Source organism: Zootoca vivipara, chromosome 2 (assembly GCF_963506605.1).
Source record: "Zootoca vivipara chromosome 2, rZooViv1.1, whole genome shotgun sequence".
NCBI lineage: Eukaryota > Metazoa > Chordata > Lepidosauria > Squamata > Lacertidae > Zootoca > Zootoca vivipara.
In genome coordinates this window covers 111,602,268-111,621,758 of record NC_083277.1, presented here as the reverse complement: position 1 = coordinate 111,621,758, position 19,491 = coordinate 111,602,268, and the positions used below count along the sequence as shown (strand labels likewise).

The 19,491-nt window shown below is 44.9% G+C and overlaps 1 protein-coding gene across 3 annotated transcripts in view; it reads right to left on the bottom strand.

Moving 5' to 3' along the window:
- Positions 1-1,959: 1,959 nt before the first annotated feature.
- The window catches only part of SLC39A5 (solute carrier family 39 member 5), a 45,389-nt gene continuing 27,857 nt past the window's right edge, over positions 1,960-19,491 (bottom strand). For all 3 annotated transcript variants that reach the window (XM_035103763.2, XM_060272049.1, XM_035103762.2), the window contains 2 exons: positions 18,628-18,818; positions 1,960-17,201 (listed from right to left, as the gene is read on the bottom strand). In XM_035103763.2, the coding sequence (XP_034959654.1) occupies positions 17,049-17,201; positions 18,628-18,818 (344 nt within the window). In that variant the 3' untranslated portion in view covers positions 1,960-17,048. The remainder of the gene's footprint in view (positions 17,202-18,627; positions 18,819-19,491) is intronic.

Genomic DNA, 19,491 nt, shown 5'->3' with positions numbered 1-19,491 from the left:
CTCTCAAAACAAATGCACAGTGGTCCATTTGCAATACCTTAAACAGTTCTGTTTGAGTCTAAATTAGCACAGAAACCTGGCCAAATGCTGTTGCCCTTCGCTTCTGAGGCCACAGCCTTGGTAAGATTTGAGGAACGGCCAGCTGCTTAAATTCCAGTTCCTCTGGCTTGATGCTTCTGGGAACTGAAGGAAGGGCCAAACTAAATTAATTTCCTGCAGGGAGGCTTGCCGATTAATGAGCACATCACACAACTGGAGGGGCCTGAATTTGAAAAAAAAAACAACCCAGGCTCTTAAAACAGGGTGTCCTAGCCTTCCCATCTGCCCGGCTCCCTCGCGCTTTGTGATAACTTTCTGCGTGCTCCCTGTCTTGATAACGTTAATCTTGTGGGTCGTGCCGTTCTAGGCAGGGAGCAGAAGCCCTGAACCTCTTGGGTTTTTATTTGGCATTAGGCATTTGACAAATGAGGGACCGCCAAGAAGGGCAGCAGCTCCTGGCGAAGTGCCACTATAACTGCTCCTTTCTCTTTTTGTTCGTTTGGTTATTTTTGTTTGTCTGTTGTGCTTGCGCGCACCCCCCCCTTTTGATTCCAGTGAAAACACTTGAATTGAGAACTACTGTACCTGGGACACTATGATACCTTAGGCAGCTCGTACTCCCTCGTATGCAAAATGGGTGCTGTTGCCCAGCTGACGCGGTCCTCTCCGACGAAACTTGCGTATGCGCTGCCAGAATTAATCCCTACCATATCAGGCACTTTAGGGAATTTTCTCTTTTTTGGAGACTGGTTTCTGTTTGAGGCAGGCAGCGGGTGGGAAGGGTTACAAAACGTCGGATCCCCAAAGAGAATTTCCTTCACGGTTCTCTTCCCCACGGACCCCCACCCTCTGTGTTGCGCAGTGTTTTCCCCATTTAGACAAGCCAGTGTTGCTTTAAAGAAAAGAGATTATTTATAAAGAAACAAGCATTTATCATTTTAAAAACAGCAAAAAGAGAGAGAGAGAGCTTTCTGCAAGTTTCACCTTTTTTAAGGAAAACCACGCACTTCAGAACCGTACAATCCTGCAGTTGTATTTATACCCCCATCTATCCCCGAATGCCATCCAGCAGGCTTCATTAGGACAATGTGCACGAGTGTGTGTAGGGATGCCTGTGGGGTTGGTGTATGTGTGTGTATGCGCGTGGGTTTTTTTATTTTTTAAAAAATATATTTATAAAATGCAGGTTTTATGCATTTTGAGTGTATGCACTGTTTTTTTCCCTTTTTTGTACTGTAAATTGTATCATGTGTAGAAACTAACAACAAAATATATATATATACACCATATCACAAGTACGTTCAAAGCCAAAGATCGGGATGTAGCAATCGGCTGAAGGCTGCCAGGGCACACTCCCCACCCCCCTTTTTTAAATCCAACAATCTTCTTTCCACCTCCTTCCCAGTCCTGCAGTGCTGTGCTGGTGCCTATGGAGTTACTCCCAAAACATTGCATGTTTGGACCAGTGAGCTTGTTAGGGCTGGTAACCCTGTGAACCAACTAGTTGCGAGATATATATATATTCCCCAACAAGCTTCTCCTTAGGGAATCAGCTAGACTGGTAAGGACAGGCATCCCCAAACTGTGGCCCTCCAGATGTTTTGGCCTACAACTCCCATGATTCCTAGCTAACAGGACCAGTGGTCGGGGAAGATGGGAATTGTAGTCCGAAACATCTGGAAGGCCGAAGTTTGGGGATGCCTGGGTAAGGAGAAAATATGAGCCAGGTATGTGCTTGAACCATCCTGCTTCATGGTTTAAAATGAATTACTGTTTCTTTAACCAAAAACCTAAAACTGAAAGCAGTCTCTTCGTTTCTTTCTTCTTTTTCATTTGACGCTAACGTTAGAATAGGCACCAGTGCCATTTCCATGGCCTCACTCACTTACTGTACTTACTTACTTTTTTTTTCTTTTAAAAAAAGTGGAGCTTAATCCTGATGCAAGAAAGGCAAAAACTGAAATCTAAAATGAGAAATCCCACCCACCCCCTTTTCCCTTTTGGCACTGTTTTTAATATACCAAAGCCAAACTCCTAGAGCCAAATACTGAAGCTGCAACGTTGTCCTTTGGTGAACAGTGCATTTTTAAAAGAGAGGTTCTACTTTTCCTTTTTTGTTTAATCCCCGCCAAATGGACTTTTGTCTTCCCCACAGACCACTTGCATATCATCTTGAGTCAGCTCTTCAAGCACCAGCTGTGTGTCTCGTTGGTTTGCTGCATACGGATAGGTTGCAAAAATTGGGGGCCTTAAGGTAGCGAGTTCTAGTCTTCTAACGAATCCAGCCATTTCCTTCAATAAAGCCTTCCACAAAGACTAGGGCGCTACTAGCTTAGCTTTTTTCTTTCTTTGATGCCCAAGGAGTCGTGAGAGATCTTTTCACTGCAGCTGCTAGATATGAGCGTATTAAGGTTTTAATGCACTTGCCAAAAAGCACAGCAACCGCCTGTTGCAAATTGGCCATTAATTATTATTATTATTTTATTTTAGCTGCACTACGGTCGGGTTAGTTTTCTCTGCCCTCAGTTGCTCCAAGTTCTCTACCTTGAAAGAAAGTGTTAACCTTTCTACACCAAATACCTCACGTTGGAATAGAAATGAACAAAACTTGACTGAAAGTTTTCCCCCTTTCCTCCCCGTCCCCTACTTTTTAAATACAGGAAAGTCCTTTTCACTACTTTTGTAGAGAGGGAGAGCTGAAAATAACTTTAAACACCTTGTTTACATTGTTTGTTTGTTTGTTTTAGGTACTAGCAACTTGTAACTTCTTCTAAAGGCCTAATTTTGAACTGCCATGCCATGCCATGGCAGGGGTAGGGGTAGGGGAGGGAAGTTGTAGGGAATTAAGTCTGAAGCCACACTTTCTTTCTTTCTTTTAAAAAAGGGCTAAATTTAATCCTCCTTTACGGACCAGAAACATTTCTGGAGGGCCTTGGAGACTTGAGGTATTTACAAGAAACTGGGGCAGTAGGCAGAAAACCTAATGGTTGTGCTGCAATTTGGAAAGACCTAAATACTCTTCCCTCATCCCTTGGATGTGACAGACTCTACACTCACAGATTTGTACCAGGCAACAGATACCATTTTCCTGTTCACCCAGGGGAATGTGTATTCCTATTGAGAAAGCACAGCAAAAGTATAGTTTACCCCAGAACGGGGGGGGGGGGGAGAGATGCTTTTTACACTTGCCTGTTAAATTGCGGCTGTGGCTGTTGCTGTTTCCACAGAAAGCCCTGGTGGAATTGGTTGTGGGGTGTTACAGAAGTATAGGGCCCAGGAAATCAGGCTCCTTAAGGAGTAGCATAGTTGCTTGAACCTCAGGTGTGCCCATCTCTAGTTTTAGCTGTGTTTTGAAATGGCAGTGTGGGATGTGGAGAGGCAGAGGAGCAGAAATGAGCATAGGTTTTCAAGGAGCCTTTCAAAATGAGGGAATCTTCTAGCCCTAGTAATACATGGATTGTGCTTGCATTTTATTTTATATTTTATTTTTATTAGGATTGTAGAGGGTTGTTAGGCATGTTTTCTTTAATTAACTGAGGAAAAATGATGAACTGACACTTGATCTTTTTTAAAAAAAAATAATAATAATAATAGTACATAACATGCTGATAATGTGTTCTTTTCCTCACATGTCAACATAAAAATTCAATATATGACAATCAACGTGATCTCTTTAAGGGCTTCAGTGTTCTTAGTTCTGTAGCATCATGCATTAATAATTTTTTTTACGTTCAACTTTGCCCCTGTTCTTTTTTTCCTTTTCCTTTTTTTTTTAAAAAAAAAGATGAAGAAAATGGAGTGGAAAAATTCCAGCAGCGCATACGTGAATTAAGAAAAAAATTGTGGGGTTTTAGTTTGGTTTTTTGTAAGAAAGGGAAGGTAGGCATCGGGTGGGGTCAGTGAAATGTGGCCAGTTTTGTTGCAGAGTTGCCAGTCTTGTTCTCCTTTAATACTGTAACGTGTACATTTTGACAGCACAGCTTGACAATTTTAAGTAATAATCGAAGTGGCTGGTGGTAATAACTTGCATTATTGTGCTAAGATGAGAGTCGGTTTCCCTAGTGCATTGTAAAAGAGGGCTGGAGGCAAACTTCCTTTTTTTCCCTTCCTGTCTCCTCTCCTCTTCTCTTCTCTCCTCTCTCCCCCTACTCTCCTGCCCAGTGTTTTGCAAACACATTTGGCTTAAAGATGTGCAGTATTTTACATGGGGTTGGGGGAGAGGGGAAAGCGGAATGTTGTTTTCCTGTGCAGAAGGTTCTTGCTCGCTGTTTATTCCCCGGTTGCCTCCCTCCTTAGGAATGGCCTAGGTCTTGACCATGCATATTTCTCTGAACCTCAGAAGACACCACCTTTTTTCATTTTCCTTCATTGGCCTCGAAAGCAATCATTGGGCTTCCCTCCTTAAACCCAGCCAAATAAGGAAGTTTCTCTCCAACCACCTTTCTCCAAAGCACTTGCTTTACAAGTAAAATAAGCACTTTTGTTTAAAAACAACAACAACCATGAGGGTCTCGTTCCCCCTCTTTATAGCAACCCATAGGAGAAAGGCCAGCAAACAAGAAAGGGGGGACCAGGAGGCGTCTGGTTTCTGTTTTGTTTTGCATGGGGTGGGAGGGCAGTTTTGTTTTGTTTTTTAATTAACTTCATGTCTCTGGAAAATTAATGAACAAAGGGAAGTTGTGTTTTAAAAAAAAACAGCACAAATACATTTCAGTTTGACAAGTGTATTTGCACTGCCATTGTTAGATAAATGGGCCACCCGCAGGGAGCCCAGCTGAGCCATATAACTATTGACAAACACTGAATGTAAATGTCCTTGTAGAGGGCAAGTACTGGGAAACGATAAATTGATCTTCTACTCCTAAACGGGCACTTCGTTGAATTTGAAATAACTAATCCTGATGAAATGATGCTGTTCTCTTTTGCTTATTTTTGGTTGTTTGTTCCCAAATTGCTGGAGATTAGGAGACCTTTCCTTAGTTTAATTCTTAATCGTTTGTAAGCTTCCTTTGCCCCCAAAAGGTGAGTGAAATCATGGAATATAGGCGCCACACCCCAAGAGCGCACATTCAGCTCTAAGGTAAGACATGAACTCTGAGTAGTGGACTGGTTACATACGTCCCAGAACATCATATCTCAGTTTGCATCCAAAATCCCTGCATGCAGTCAGTTTTTTAGTCTTTGTGGTTTTCAAACTGTGTTCCACGGAGCCATGAGAAGGTCTATAAGAGCAAAGTGTCTGAAAGGCAGCTTGCTCACCACAACCGAGCTTCTCCCACATTATTCGGCTACAGGGAAGACTTGAGCACCTTTTAGGGCTAACTCCATTTGTGCAGGCCCAGCAGGGTCAGCTGATGCAGAGTGTGAATTGAGAGTAGACCCAAACCCCAGAATCCCTTGCAATGTGCAGTGGCTTCCTTGGCCAGGTGCATTAATGTGAATGGGTCAGCATTTTAAACTGCAACTTAAATGTACCATCTTGTACAATCCGTTCAGACTATAAGCCCAACTCACCTTTGCCTTGAGGTTTCCCCCCCCCCCCTTCCAAGTCCAGGAAAAGAAAAGGGGTGGCCAGGTGGGTGAGAATCTGTGCTGGGAACACAGTTGTGAAAACATTGGATTGTTCAGTTATTTAAAGCATCTTCACTTGACTTGAGTTTTTCTGGATGCTCAATATTGAGCATGCAGCATTTTAAAAATCAAACATAGCTTCTGCTCAATTTAATTTCTTGGAAACTGTCCATATTAGCTGGGAGAAGAAAAAGTGACAGTGGGGATGTGCTTTAAACAAACAAACAAAAATGTTTACCAGCTTAAGCCAGAAGGACATTAATGTTTATTAGGGATTCCTGTGAACCTTGGAGTGATGATTACATTTGAATCATGAATATTGGGTCAAAAATGAGTCCTTTGTGTTGTTACAAGAGAAAAAAAGTAATCAGGGGGGGAGGGTGGGAAATGAATTTTTAAGGACTCTTCAAGGCATCTGTAGCAAGTTCTTGGTGTCTTTTTTCAGTATCCTCTGTGTAAATGCTGCACCTATGTATATTATGCACATAAACATTTCTTTTGAATAAGATAGGACAGACCTCATCACCAGTCAGGTATAAACTACTCTTCCTCTTCTGTGTGTCAGAGTTCCAGTTTGTGTGTGTGTGTGTGTGTGTGTGTCAGCGTGTGTGCATCTGTGTGTGACGAGCATCTTTTCAAATTCACTTTTGGTGCAAAGACAGAAGGATTTTAAAAAGAGAGAGAGCAAAATAGCCTTACTTTTAACTCCAATCCTATTAGTTTGACAACTTGAATATAATAAAGCAAAATTGCATGAAAGTCTTTGAAACTAGCTGAGCCTTGTGTGTACGATGGGTGGCAGTAAACCTTTTTCTAAACAAAAAAAAAAATACATTGTATGCAATTTCAGCCACGCGTGGCTCTTTCTAAAAGTCCAGCTTTCTTGTTTTCTGTAAAGGATGGCACAGGGGGGGTTTGATAATGCCAACTTGTGCCTGCTTTGCTTTCTCAAAACCTTTGGGAGTTGTGGGGTTTCTCCCCTGAATTGATTGGAAGAAAGACCTTTCTAGCACTGCATGAATAACCTCGAATTGTATTTTCCTTTTTTCATGAGACCAGCATTTCCAGAAGGTGACGAGACTTTGAAATCCTCTTTAGACATCAACCCAGACAGGCAGTGCGTAGACACGGACTGCCTCTCTGTGAATTGGAGGTGCTCTTGCTTGTCGCTTCACCACTCCTTTTTAGGGCTCCGTAAGGGCTTGAGGGTAAAAGTTAAAGGCTTTCCTTTCATGCTAATGACACTGGAAGTAGCAAAGACAAGCCATTGACATCTGTGCTCATACGTTAGTGTTTAATTAGGAGGACCAGCAAACATCACTGCTTTTGATGGCAATAAACTGGAAAAAAGGATGACCTTTGCCCAAAGTGCAGATTAAGCCCCCAAGACCAAACATTTTGCAAAGCATCAGGAGATAGCCTTTTAATTTGGGTTACTACTTCTGTTGCATTTTGATATACTGCCTCAGTTGTGTGTGTGTGTGTGTGTTTTGTTTGTTTTTAAGTTGTCTGACTTCCATAGGTGATTGCTGCATTTTGTATAGAGCAGAGCTGCGGATCATACCTCCAAACGGAGGCTTTCCATCAGCAAAGTTAGAGAAAGCATGAATTGACCTCTGGAAGCGACTCCTGCACCGTCTCTTGGCTTGGGGTTGTAGATCTGTATGTGTGTTGAGTGTGTTTCTTCATCCACTCCGTGGGGAATAATATTTTTTTGCCCAGATCGTCCTGGCTGCAGTGTGGTAAAAAACCAACATTGGATCAGTCAGCGTGATCATGCGGGCCATGAAACACAAGTCTGGCTACTTGGTATATTAGGATTCTGCCAGAGCCCATGTACAGTAGCTATGACATCCTTCAAAACACACCTGCTCCTGTTAAATGAATGAACCCCCTCCAATAGTCCTTCCTTTGATGTAGATAATAGTCATATCTCAACCAGGGCAGGGAGGCAGCACTCCCCAAAGTCCATGTTGCAGCCTATAGAGAACAAGCCTGTGATACTTGCATTGGGAAGGAAGTCTAGGCTCTCACTTTCTGGGCATTGCCTTAATTCCTGTATTTTGCACTAATGTGTTGTCTGGCCAGTTGGTGGATGTCTTAGGCAAAAGTGGAGGGGCGGGGGAGGGGGGAGAATACAAAAGAATGAACAGTGCACAATCTGGGTGGGAGGAAGAGAGACAAAGCGCTGCAAAGTGACCAAAAGGAGAGAGAAAGCCAGCCTTTTCCGATATTTGCATGCAGCAGAGCGCAGGGAGCCCGTTGCCCAAACTCAGGTGGCAGGTGGAGTGGAGGTCCCTGTGGCTGTATGCGCTTGTGTACTGAAGACACACTGCTTGTGGTCACGGCACACCTTTGAGCTGCCACGGATAGGCTAGGGGGTATGAAATGGAAAGCCTTTTTGCACTGACAGCTGCCGATGGTATCGATGATCAAAGAACTAGCTTTCCAAAAGGAGGAAACCAGAAAACGCCACCCTTCCTGGTGATAACTGGAAAGGAGAGGAAACCTTTGCAGACCGAGAAGCGAATAGGGCATTATTACAACCGGAGTATTTTTGAAAGGCATTTTTCATTGGTCCACTTGAAGGTACGAACCCAAAATGGCTGCTTGTGGTTGCATTTGTGTCTTGAACATGGTTAACTGCCAAAAGGTTCCTGTTTTGGACTGGATGAGCTTCAGTTGGTCTAGGCTGTACATACCTACTGCTTGTTGACCCTTGTGCAGATGCCTGAGGAAACGCAGCCCAATGTGTTCTCCTGGCATGCCCCCTGGTTGCTTTCTTTCCCCCTTCCCCTTCTTCCGGGTGTTACCCTTTTGACACCCCCGCTGGCTTCTGATTCTTTAGCTCTTTGGGGATGTTGCCCGGAAGGTAGTTTTAAATAAGAAACGGACATTGTGTCGAAATGTTAATAATTTTTAAATAAATAAATCATTCCAGAAGCTTTAGACCTCTAGCATGTAACTTGTGTTTACATCCAAGAAGCATGTTGCAAGATGATAAAACAAATTAGACCAATTGCTCTTCCATCTTCCTGTAGTGGAAAGGCTAACTAACAATCCACTAGGGGCCCTTTCCTAAGGATCAATGGGCACCTGCATTCTTATTGGAAGGCCTTATGCTCAGAAATTGGGCACATATTACCCAGCATTCCCTCACCCATCCTGCCTCACACCTGGAACCAGGTGCATCTCTTTCTCTAGCACTGGGCCTCAAGAAGTTTGGCCTTTCTCTTTCTCCTTGATTGGTGATCTCTTGCTTTTTTATTTTCTTCTTCCCTCTCATAAAGGAATATTTAACGGGGTGGGGGATTAGGGTTTATCTTGAAGACACAGAGTTCTGCATCTTGTATGCAAGCTCGCTTCCTAAACTGAGCTCCCCTTAGATGTAAAGCCTTATGAAGTACATATGATTTAAGTCAACATAACAATCTTGAGTATATTGCATCTCGGGTGTAGTGAAGAAATACAAATTATCTGGTCTCTTCTGTCCTAATTAGCCATCTCTGTCTCCACAACTTGTATAACTGTTCCTTCCTCTTTAGTTTGAAGCACCTTCCTCCTCAATGTTGTTGAATAGCAAGGCTTGATCCCACCATTTCTGGACACTGTCCTAGTGCTTGACTTGCCTGGTCACGACAGAAATGTTCAGTTCCTTGTCATGCTTAGGGGACTATGACTAATAGATGCAGCAGTTTTTGCATGTGGATTTAAATAATATTGCAATCTTGAGTGCCTGCAGGGTACAGATTTTCCTTTCTGCAGTTTTGATGGAAACCAAAGGTTCAGTCAGTCTTTGCGCAGCCAGCAGAAAGAGTATGCTGTATGCTTTGTCCTGGTGCTGGTTTATTTGTGTCTGGGAGTTCCTATCCCAAGGCAGCCCACTTCCTTTCTTTAGTACCTGGGAAACCACCTTGCCTTGCAGATTCCAATTTCTGACATTTCAGAAATAAAAAAAAAGGAACTTTACACACAAAGTGATTCTGCTTCTGCATTTGCTAAGGTTCTGTGCATCTGTTTAATGTGTTTGTGCATTAATTGTTTAATTCCTCCCCATCCACCTGTTCCCCTCAGTGACTTGATGTCATGAGTGTGTGTTGTATAGATTGAGAATTTTAAAAAATTGCACTAAATATAGCTTTGTGCCAGTTTCTGACCTTTCCTTTGTTTAGTCTTTAGCCTCCTTTTTTCAAACCAAAAACTCTTTTGTTCCTGGAGGATGATACTAGTGGATCTGTTATTTCTTTGTCCTTAGTTTAACAGCCTCCTTCCTCTCTTCTCACTCAGCTAAGGGGTACCATGCTGGATTATTTTGGTTGCAGAACATTTAATTCCTTTCATAGTTTTCTCCATTGCAAATGGATCTGTTTGCAATTAATTAATACTTTGCTAAACTAGTATCTCAGTCTTAGTGGCTTCTGTTTGCAGGTGACTTAAAATATAGGTGTAAAACTTGAGAGCCACAGTGTAATTGGACAGACTCTCCTCGTTTCCACTTGGAGGGTAGGAGCTAACACTGGGCAAATAATGGGTAGGGTAGAGCTTCTCCGCATATGTGCGTTGTGGTCCTTCTGTTCAAATGGTGGCTTTTCAAATGGGAACAGGAAATGATCACTGTTTCCTGAGCTCTTTAATTGAGAAGCAAAGGCCAGCTTCTTTCACAAACAATTCCCAGCTTAACTGGGTTCAGCCTTGTTGTGAAGGACTGGTAGGATTTTGAGATTGTAACGGTTGCTTCTGGGCCATGATGTTCCATTCTGAAGTATTTTTTTTTTTGATGCCATGGGAGGCCCAGTGGACTCTTGCTGTTCTGCCGGTGCCCGTTGTATTTGGTTACTTGCTCAAGGCTGGTTGTGAGGGAGAGGTTTCCGTTTTCAGAGTGCACACTGCGCATCTTTGGCACAATTCCCCTGGCCATGGTAACTAAGCACAAACAGAGAAATTTTCCACAGCAGGGTGGCTAGCATAAGAACCTGGCAGTAACTCCAGGTCAGAGCCCAACTGGCTAACTTGCAGCCAAGTTGCCTTCTTGCCCATCTCCACACACACATTCCTTCTCACATACCATCAGCAAGAATTCATTAGGAAAGGAATGTATGCTGTGATGATCTGGTGGGAGTGTGTTGATGAAGCCTACATCGGGGAGCAGCCTATACGACTTTTCACTGTTCCCTAAGTTAGTAGAGCCCAGCAAAAGATACCATTTGGGGAGAACCGGGTTGCCTTGGCTCACACCGTTACTTGTCTTCCAGACTGGGGAAAGACTGTCCCAGGTTTTATAAAATCTGCAAAATGTGAACTAGAGAATTTCCAAACCTCTTTTTTTTGGGGGGGGGGCGCAAAAACTGTCAAAATCAGGGTGATCCGGAAAACAGGATGAATGAGTTTCTGCACTGTATGTTGCATGGAAATAATATGTTGCACCAACGAGACGCTGCTGTAGTTTAATTGTCTTTGGACATGTGATCCAGTGCCCTTCATATTTCTATTGTTGATAGTCTTGCTTTGCAACTGGGATTGGGGCTTCATTTTGACAATCTAGACACAGAGCTTAACAGGTAAACAATATCTGTTCGCCTTGGTTCCATAAACTCCTCTGATGAAGTGCATTTGTTGCTTAGGTTTCTTGAGGTGGAGCTGTGGTCTTTTAAATTTTTTGGGGGGGGTGCGTGTGCGTGTTAATAGCGTTCCTGTTGCATGTTGTGTTTTGAATTGCTTGGCCATGATGTGTCTGCAACTGAAGCCACAAATTGTTGAGCTGGAGTGTGTGGACAGTGATTCTTTTGAAGAACAGCAGGAGCCTGTTTTTGTTACGTTCTGTTCATTACAGGCACGCTCGGAGAGCGTCCATGCTGTTGTTTTGCTGGGTGTGTGCTTGTCTTATAGCAATACTCGTTGGCTCTGATCTTGCAGGCACTTCAAAAACTACCTGTGCTTCAAAACAAATTTCTTCCTTGGGAGCAGCAATAAAGGGGCGGGATAGGGTTGGGTGAGGGAAATCAGTTACTGTGTTGAGGGTTTGTAGCCTGTTGTATAGCTTGCACTCTTGAATGTGTTTAGTGGGGGGGGGGGTTAGCTGTAAACGGAAAGATTTTTGAAGTATGGTGGTCAGACCAACATGAGCACTAATTTCTCTCCCAGTGAGGGTTATTCTCTTATTCTTTGCATCTTTGACCTTGTTCATTCTTCCAGTTGTGTTCCCCCTCTTAACAGTTGCATCCCCCCCACAAAAAAAAACATTACTTTGCACTTGGACACACAGATGGTGTGTGTCACTCAAGGGGCACTCTAATTGTGTGTTTGTATTTGTGTGAGGTAGGTACAGCCAGTACGTTGTGGTGGTCTTCGTAGTGATGGGTGACTTAAATGGAGTATGTTTGCATGAGCCTCTTAATTGTGCTTCTGGTCCTTACTCTGCCTTTTCTCCCCAGTGGCGAGGCACGCACCTGAGTGGGGGAAAGGGTTAGGGGGTATAGAACACTGTTACCCTTTGGCTGCAGCATCCAAGGGCCCATAACGTCCCAAAGGGAAATTCTGTATAATTTTCACCTACAGTGGAGGGAGGCAGTACAGTATTCTTTCTGCTTGACCTGACCTGTAACTGCTGCTTGTCAGAGGAAGCCTTTTGTGGAGTGGGATGGATTTTCTAATGCTTGTCGTTCCTGTCAAATTCTAAAGGTGTTCTGAGAAGAGTGTGTGTGTGTGTGTGTAGGTGATGCCAATTCAGCATTCTGTTAGTTTAATCTATGTATTTGGGGTGAGGCTTTAATTCCCTATCGGCACCCTCCACAAACTTGTCTTTAACCGCATTCAGGGCCAGTTACCTTTTCCTTTATTTAAAAGACTTGAGCATTGCTTTTGCTGCTGTGCCTGGGAGCTTGCCATTGGGGGGGGGGGTACCACTTCAGAAGTCTTCTGCAGGCTTCCTTTCAGTTTCCTTTTCCTTTATAGTATTCAGCTGACATCTGAACACACCCTGGCCCCCCCAAGCTTGCAAATGCTGCTTGGGTGAGCACTACAGTAAAACTGACATTGGACTGTGATATTCCACATTTGCCCTCTTGCTTCCTTTCCGTGCCCCCCCCCCTATTAAAGTGCTCCCCATTCCAGGCCACAGCCATATGGATTTTAAGATGCAAGGGGACCAGCAATTTAGGAGAACCTGTGTGAAAGAGTGGACTTGGGAAAGGGGCATGGAACTCGCCAGATCCCCTCCTTATGTTGTCTGCCCTAGGTGTGAGCACTTTACACTGTGTGTGTGTGTGTGTGTGTGTGTGTTCTGTAAAATGAGTTGCAGGTGTTCTAGGACCAGAGGCAGATTACAGTTAGCAGTCTTTTCAGTTCTGCCCCCCTCACAGACACACACAAGCCCAGTGGTCAGTTTGCCACCACCTCTGAGATATGTCACTTAGAAGGGAGCAATCCCTATGGCAAGTACAATGTCTGCACTGCCTCTCAAAAGAATCCCAGGAAGTAGAACGGTGTGCTCTCCCTCCCTCTTGGGTTAGAGCCTTGCTGGCCAGCTGACCTTGTTGTGACTCTACCACCTCAAATAGCTGCCCAGGCTCGCCTTTAGTTCTTTGGCCACTGGCCCGGTAAAATCAAATCAAACCTGTATTTATATTTAGGATTGCCCCACCAAGCACAGAGGAGCTGTGTAGTAAACTAGCATATTTAGAATGCCTGCTTCGGAAGGGGAATGTCTTGATGTGAGATTCTGTCACTTTTTCAGGCATTAATTTAGAGGGGGCAAGGGGGAGAGCAGGTGGTCTTACCTACCTCTTGCAATAATAATAAGAAAAATAATTTTAAAAAGGAGCAGGCTTGGGCACTGTAAAAGCCTTCCTCGCTCTTCATCTTAAAGCATTAAGGGCAGACATGGGAGTCCATGCAAGGAAAAAGCTATATAGGGCAAGAGAGCTGCACTGGAAACACATTCCTTGCTCTGTATTTGGTCTGATTCCTCCTGTGATAACTTCAGCAAGCATAAATTTGGGTGGGGGGGGTGGGGGATCGAAGAAGCTAGGTCATAAATCAACATATCTCACACTTAAAAGACCTCTTTCGTTTCCTGTTCAGTAGTAGTTTGGGGTCGGGTCAGGAAGAAGAGTACTTGTGATTTCTCTCCTTCAGAGCACTTAACCTCCAACCCTGCTGATCAAAACCAGCATGCAGCCATGTTTACCTCCTTTGAGGCAGGGGCCTTAATTGGGAGTTATTTGGCTAAGGAGGACTCTTTAGGTATGCCTTTGTTTATATATATATATAGGCAAGCTTGAAAGGGTGGACGGGGGAGCATTGCTTTTTGCAGAATGGCCACGGGAAGCGCAAATGGAAGTGCCACGTACAAAACACTCCTCCCCCCAAAAAAACCTATTGGCATATCGATCCACAGTTGTTAACAGGGAGGCTTAACTTTGCACCGTGGTCTTGTTAGTACTGGAGAATTTGGACCAATGTTTAGAAGAGACTAAAAAGGGGTGGGGGTGGGGTAGAAAAGACACGTTCAGATCAGCTCACAGGCCTACCTTCCTGCTTGCAGATAACATGATCTTCCTTCCAACTGGTTTAAAGCACAAAGAGATAAACTCAAAACAAAATGCTCACTCAGCTTGTGGCGTGGGCGCTTCCAAGGCAAATACCACAAACACAAACACCAGTGGCCAGTTCCAACCTCCATGCAGCAGAAGGTCCGCCCCCCCATGTGTTCCGATGCGCAATCAAAGTGTGAATCTTTTTCTACATCCCACCTTATATATAGCTCAGAGGCTGCAGCTGCTTCTGTTTGGCCGCTCACCTTTTTCAGTGGTTTCCTTACCTCCCCTTCCTCCTCTCCCCCCCCCCCCCCGGTCACTCCTCAGTTAGGGAGGTTTCTTGACAAAATGAAGCACTTGCCTGTGTGTCAAAAAAAAAAAAAAGGATAAACCTACGTTCGGTTCCTAGACGGAAATGCAGACTTGTCAAACCCGCCACCAACAATTTTCTCCCGCCTGGTTGTTCCATGAAATAAATAAAATTATATTTGAACTTCTATATAAATATATATTGGAGACCAATAAAAGAAAACAGAGAGCTACCACAAGCCATCCACCCCCACCCCCCTTGTCCACACACACACACACACCCCTGCGCAGTGTGAAAGCCACCTTTGTATAAGCCTCCCTGATGTGAACCCAAGTGACTGGTTACCTTTTTTTTGTCTCTGATGTTACAATATGCATTTTCAGAATTTCTGCATCACCTTTTTGGGGTTAGGGCAAAGGAGGGAGGGGGTCGACCAGGAACTTTAAAAGTAAATTAAAATAAATAAATAAAAAACAAAAGCATTCAGACTTGATCTATTTTCTACAATGTATGCTGCGACCAGGTCCTGTTATTCATATTGTGGCTTTGAATCAATTATGTTTATTAAAATGCTGTTGCTTCTATCTGCCTCTGCCTTTGTTTCCCCCCCCCCACCTTGTCTCCAGATATTTGCCAGGGGTGGTGGTGATGGTAAGGATAATGGAAATACTGGGGGGAAAAGGGGTGAAAATTTGATACCACATCTGCATTTTATATCCTAGTTCTATAATGCGGCTCAAGTGGCTGCTTTCAAATCATTTAGCTGTCTTTATTGCCCATGAAACACTCCAGCCAGGGAAGGCACTCTTGGTCTTGGTTTGCTTAGGCAAAGAAGGTGTTGCCGTTGGCCATTTCTGTTTTATAAAACACTGGGCCCTTGGAGGTCCAGAAAGATACTTCAAGTAACTCCTTTTTAAGGATGGGAGCCTGAGGTATCTGGATCATTGCATGAATAGAAGGACATAAGAAGACGAGAAGAACCCCAACGGATCAGGGGTTCCCCCATCTAGTCCCCCCCATCTAGTCCAGCATCCTGTTTTTACAGCAGCCAGCTAGATGCCTATGAGAAACATGGGTGGAAATTAGAGACCAGTGCCCAGGCCACTGTTGGCGGCATATATGGCCTTGATTCTCAGTGGTGGGTGAGATAGAAGGCACAGTGCTGAGATTTCCTACCAGTCCTGTAATTCTGTAGAGGACAACTAATGAAGGTGTTCTGTTATTTAGGAGTTTTTAGGCTTCCTTCTGGGATGCGGGTGGCGCTGTGGGTTAAACCACTGAGCCTAGGGCTTGCCGATCAGAAGGTCGGCAGTTCAAATCCCTGCGAAGGGGTGAGCTCCCATTGCTCGGTCCCTGCTCCTGCCCACCTAGCAGTTCAAAAGCACGTCAACGGGCAAGTAGATAAATAGGTACCGCTACAGCGGGAAGGTAAGCAGCGTTTCCGTGTGCTGCTCTGGTTTGCCAGAAGCAGCTTTGTCATGCTGGCCACATGACCCGGAAGCTGTACGCTGTACGCCGGCTCCCTCAGCCAGTAAAGCAAGATGAGCCCCGCAACCCCAGAGTTGTTCACAACTGGACCTAATGGTCAGGGGTCCCTTTACCTGTAGGCTTCCTTCTAGGTAGGGGGTCCATGAGGAGTTGTGCAAAGGATACAACTTGGCTTGTTTGCACTTCAAGCCCTTGCAGCCAGACCAGATGGGGTTTTCACTGGGGAACTTTAAAAGCAGGCCTCTGAATCTTCTAATACAAGGGTGAGTTTTGTCCTTAAGAACTTTGTCATGTGCTACACAAACACACCCATCCCACAACTAAAGAGGTCCAGGCTTCCTTGCATTAAGACACACAGAGAGAGAGAGAGACAGACAAACCACTGTTCCATCAAACCTGAAATTTTGGTGTGGAGGCTTTTGGTAGCCAGTTGCCTTTTTTAATGCCAACTTAAATACTAATGGATGCCGCAGGACACCAATAGCTTACATCAGGGATGAGGAGCACATGGCCACCAGTTGATGCTGGACATCCCAACTGCCATTAGACCCAGCCAGCAAGGCTGATGGTCAGGAATGATGGGAGTTGTAGTCCAGCAACATCTGCTGGTTCTCTATCCTTGGATTACAGGAAATAGCTTGCTGGGGAAACTCTCAGCTCCAAAACATGAAAGACCCCCATTGCATATCACCGGTCTCTTAAGTTGCAGTCCTTCAAATAATTCTCTTGCATTGCATTCCAAGGTGGCAATAGGTCCAGTCTCTCTCTCGAGCAAACTAGGGCTCTTTAGAAAGCACAAGGCATTTTCAACATGTTGATTGCAGCGACTAAGCACAACTTGCTTCCTTTAATCCAAGCCACAAAGCCTAGGCAGGGCACTGTCGCCCTTAGTTTGGCACCCTGTTTTGCTGCCACACAAAAACACAGGGACAATAAGCTGTTCCTTCTGTTCTCTCCTACTGAGTTCTTTCTCCAACTCCTGCGGACAGGAAGATGGAGCAAATCTGTATCCCCTCTTACAGAGTTAAGAAGAAAGGTACAGTTGTACTTGAAGTGGGGGGGGGGGGAGATCCATCTTCCGTTCTGGAGTTTCCTGCTGAAGAGTGCTACCCATCCAAATGGAAACTGATATGCCCTTCAAAGAGAGCGATGCAGAGCATAAGGACTCCTCCACTGAGGAAGCCCAGGTTATGGAGGAGGAAGTGGGCAAGGGAGCCCTTCTTGCCCCTACTAGAGCTCCTCTGCAGCATTTCAGGCAGCTAGAGAGAGGGGGAGAAAAAACAACAAAAGGCCATTATGTCCTTGGCAGCTGCTGTTACAGCAGCTTGCAGTTAAGCCAGAAAGGCTGTTCTCCTTGAAGAGACAAGAACAGCCATGTCTACTGTGACGTCAACTCTCAATCGCATTGCAACCTTTCTGCTTCTTGGGTCCTTGAGCAAATCGGGAGAAGGGAGCCCCAAGCTCTTGCCCCTGGGTCATTTTCACCCACAGTGGTGGTGCTTTAAAGCCGTTTGTTTCTTCATGCAAAATGGTATTGGAGCTACGTTGCCTAAAATGTTCATCGATAGTTATTGTGGCAGGGATGCTTTGCCCCAACCAAAACATGCATGGTTTTTTTTTGTCATGCATCCCCCCCCTCCCCCACCATTGGTTTCCGGAAGGAGGGAAACTAAACTGGCCTGTCTACACTGCAACCCCAAGCCGGCAGTCTTCATTTAGATTTACAGGGTCTGCTTTGGCCCTCAGTGGAAGACAAGAAGCCAAAACAAATTGCAGGTTGTAGGAATGTCTCTGAAGCAAAAGCCCTGCCCTATCCCCTGTCATCTGTCCAGGGAAGCCAGATACTCCTTTTCACACACAGCCACTTCTAGCCCAATCTTAGACACACTTTCTACTCCAAATAAATTTCCAATGAGTGCAAGGAAGTGTTCCTAGGATTTTAGCCTCCATTGTCATTGCCTTCATAGGGACCCAGGTGGCGCTGTGGGTTAAACCACAGAGTCTAGGGCTTGCTGATCAGAAGGTCGGCGGTTCGAATCCCTGCAACGGGGTGAGCTCCCGTTGCTCGGTCCCTGCTCCTGCCCACCCAGCAGTTCGAAAGCACATCAAAGTGCAAGTAGATAAATAGGGACCGCTTCGGCGGGAAGGTAACCGGCGTTTCCATGCGCTGCTCTGGTTTGCCAGAAGCAGCTTTGTCATGCTGGCCACATGACCCGGAAGCTGTCTGCGGACAAATGCCGCCTCCCTCGGCCTATAGAGTCGGACACGACTGGACCTGATGGTCAGGGGCCCCTTTACCTTTGTCATTGCCTTTACTTTCTTAGCATGCAATTCTTCCATTGAGGTCAGAGCAACAGTACAGACACCACCACCATCATCATTAAAATTAGTAGAACTCAGGGCGGTTCACAACATGAAATTACAAAGCTAAGTTGGCTGAGCCCACCTGGTCCAATCCCAATGTAGACTATGGAATAGTTTATAGAGCCTTACCAAAGTAGAACAGATAGTTTAAAAAAAAATACTGCTTGGAGTCAAACAATTGTGGCACACACATACACACATGAGCTGCTGAGGGTGGTGGAACAACCAAGAGGCCCAGTTCGGGAATAACTAAGCCCTGGATCCCCCAAAGACTAATGTCATGCTTACAGGATAAGTTTGCAAAGAGGTGGCTGCCCTTACCATGTCCACTAGTGCCACGTACAGGAAAATACCAGCCGTGATGGCAAAAATCCAGGGCGTGACTTGCGTGGTGCTCCGACTAATGAGCGTCCCTACTACTGCGCCCAAGTAAGCCAGGAAAGCAGACAGCAGGTTGAAGAGGAACACCCGTCGGACTGGCATGCCAGCCTGCAGCAGGACAGCACAATCCCCTGCCAAAGAAAGGAGGAGTTAAGAGTGCAATGGTCACATCTTCACAGAGGCACCATAACCAACTCAAAGCCAAGCAACGTCTCCAAACCTCTAAAACCAGTGATTCCCAAATCCACCCTCCCCCCACCCCAACGGACCACTTGCAAATTGTGGACGACTTGAAGGTTTTTCTGCCTCTTTGGGTAATTGTAATGTGCCATACATATGCTGTTTGGTTTTTAGTTGTATTTTAATTGCCTCTTTCATTTCTTGTCTGTTGTATTTCACCGTATTGCAATGAAAGAAATAACATAAATATGTAATTGGGAATCAACATCACCACCACCGTCAAATTAAATTTGCATACTGCCCTGTATCAGCGGGTCTCAGGGCGGTTCACAAGATAGACAATTGATCTGCCATTTCCCATCTTCAAGCACAAATCCAGAGACATGCCACAAACCACCTGAATGAAACTTGTGGACCACTTGCTGGTGCGCAGATCACACACTGGCGAACCCTTGCTCTAGACATGGACCTGTCATGGCAGTATTTGCTGCTCCTGGCGACAGTACTTGTCAGGCTTCAGGGAATCTGATCCCCCCCATGGTGGCAGCCAAGAAGCAGATAAGCAAGAAGAGTTCTTACCAAGTAGAATCATAGAATCATAGAATCATAGAGTTGGAAGAGACC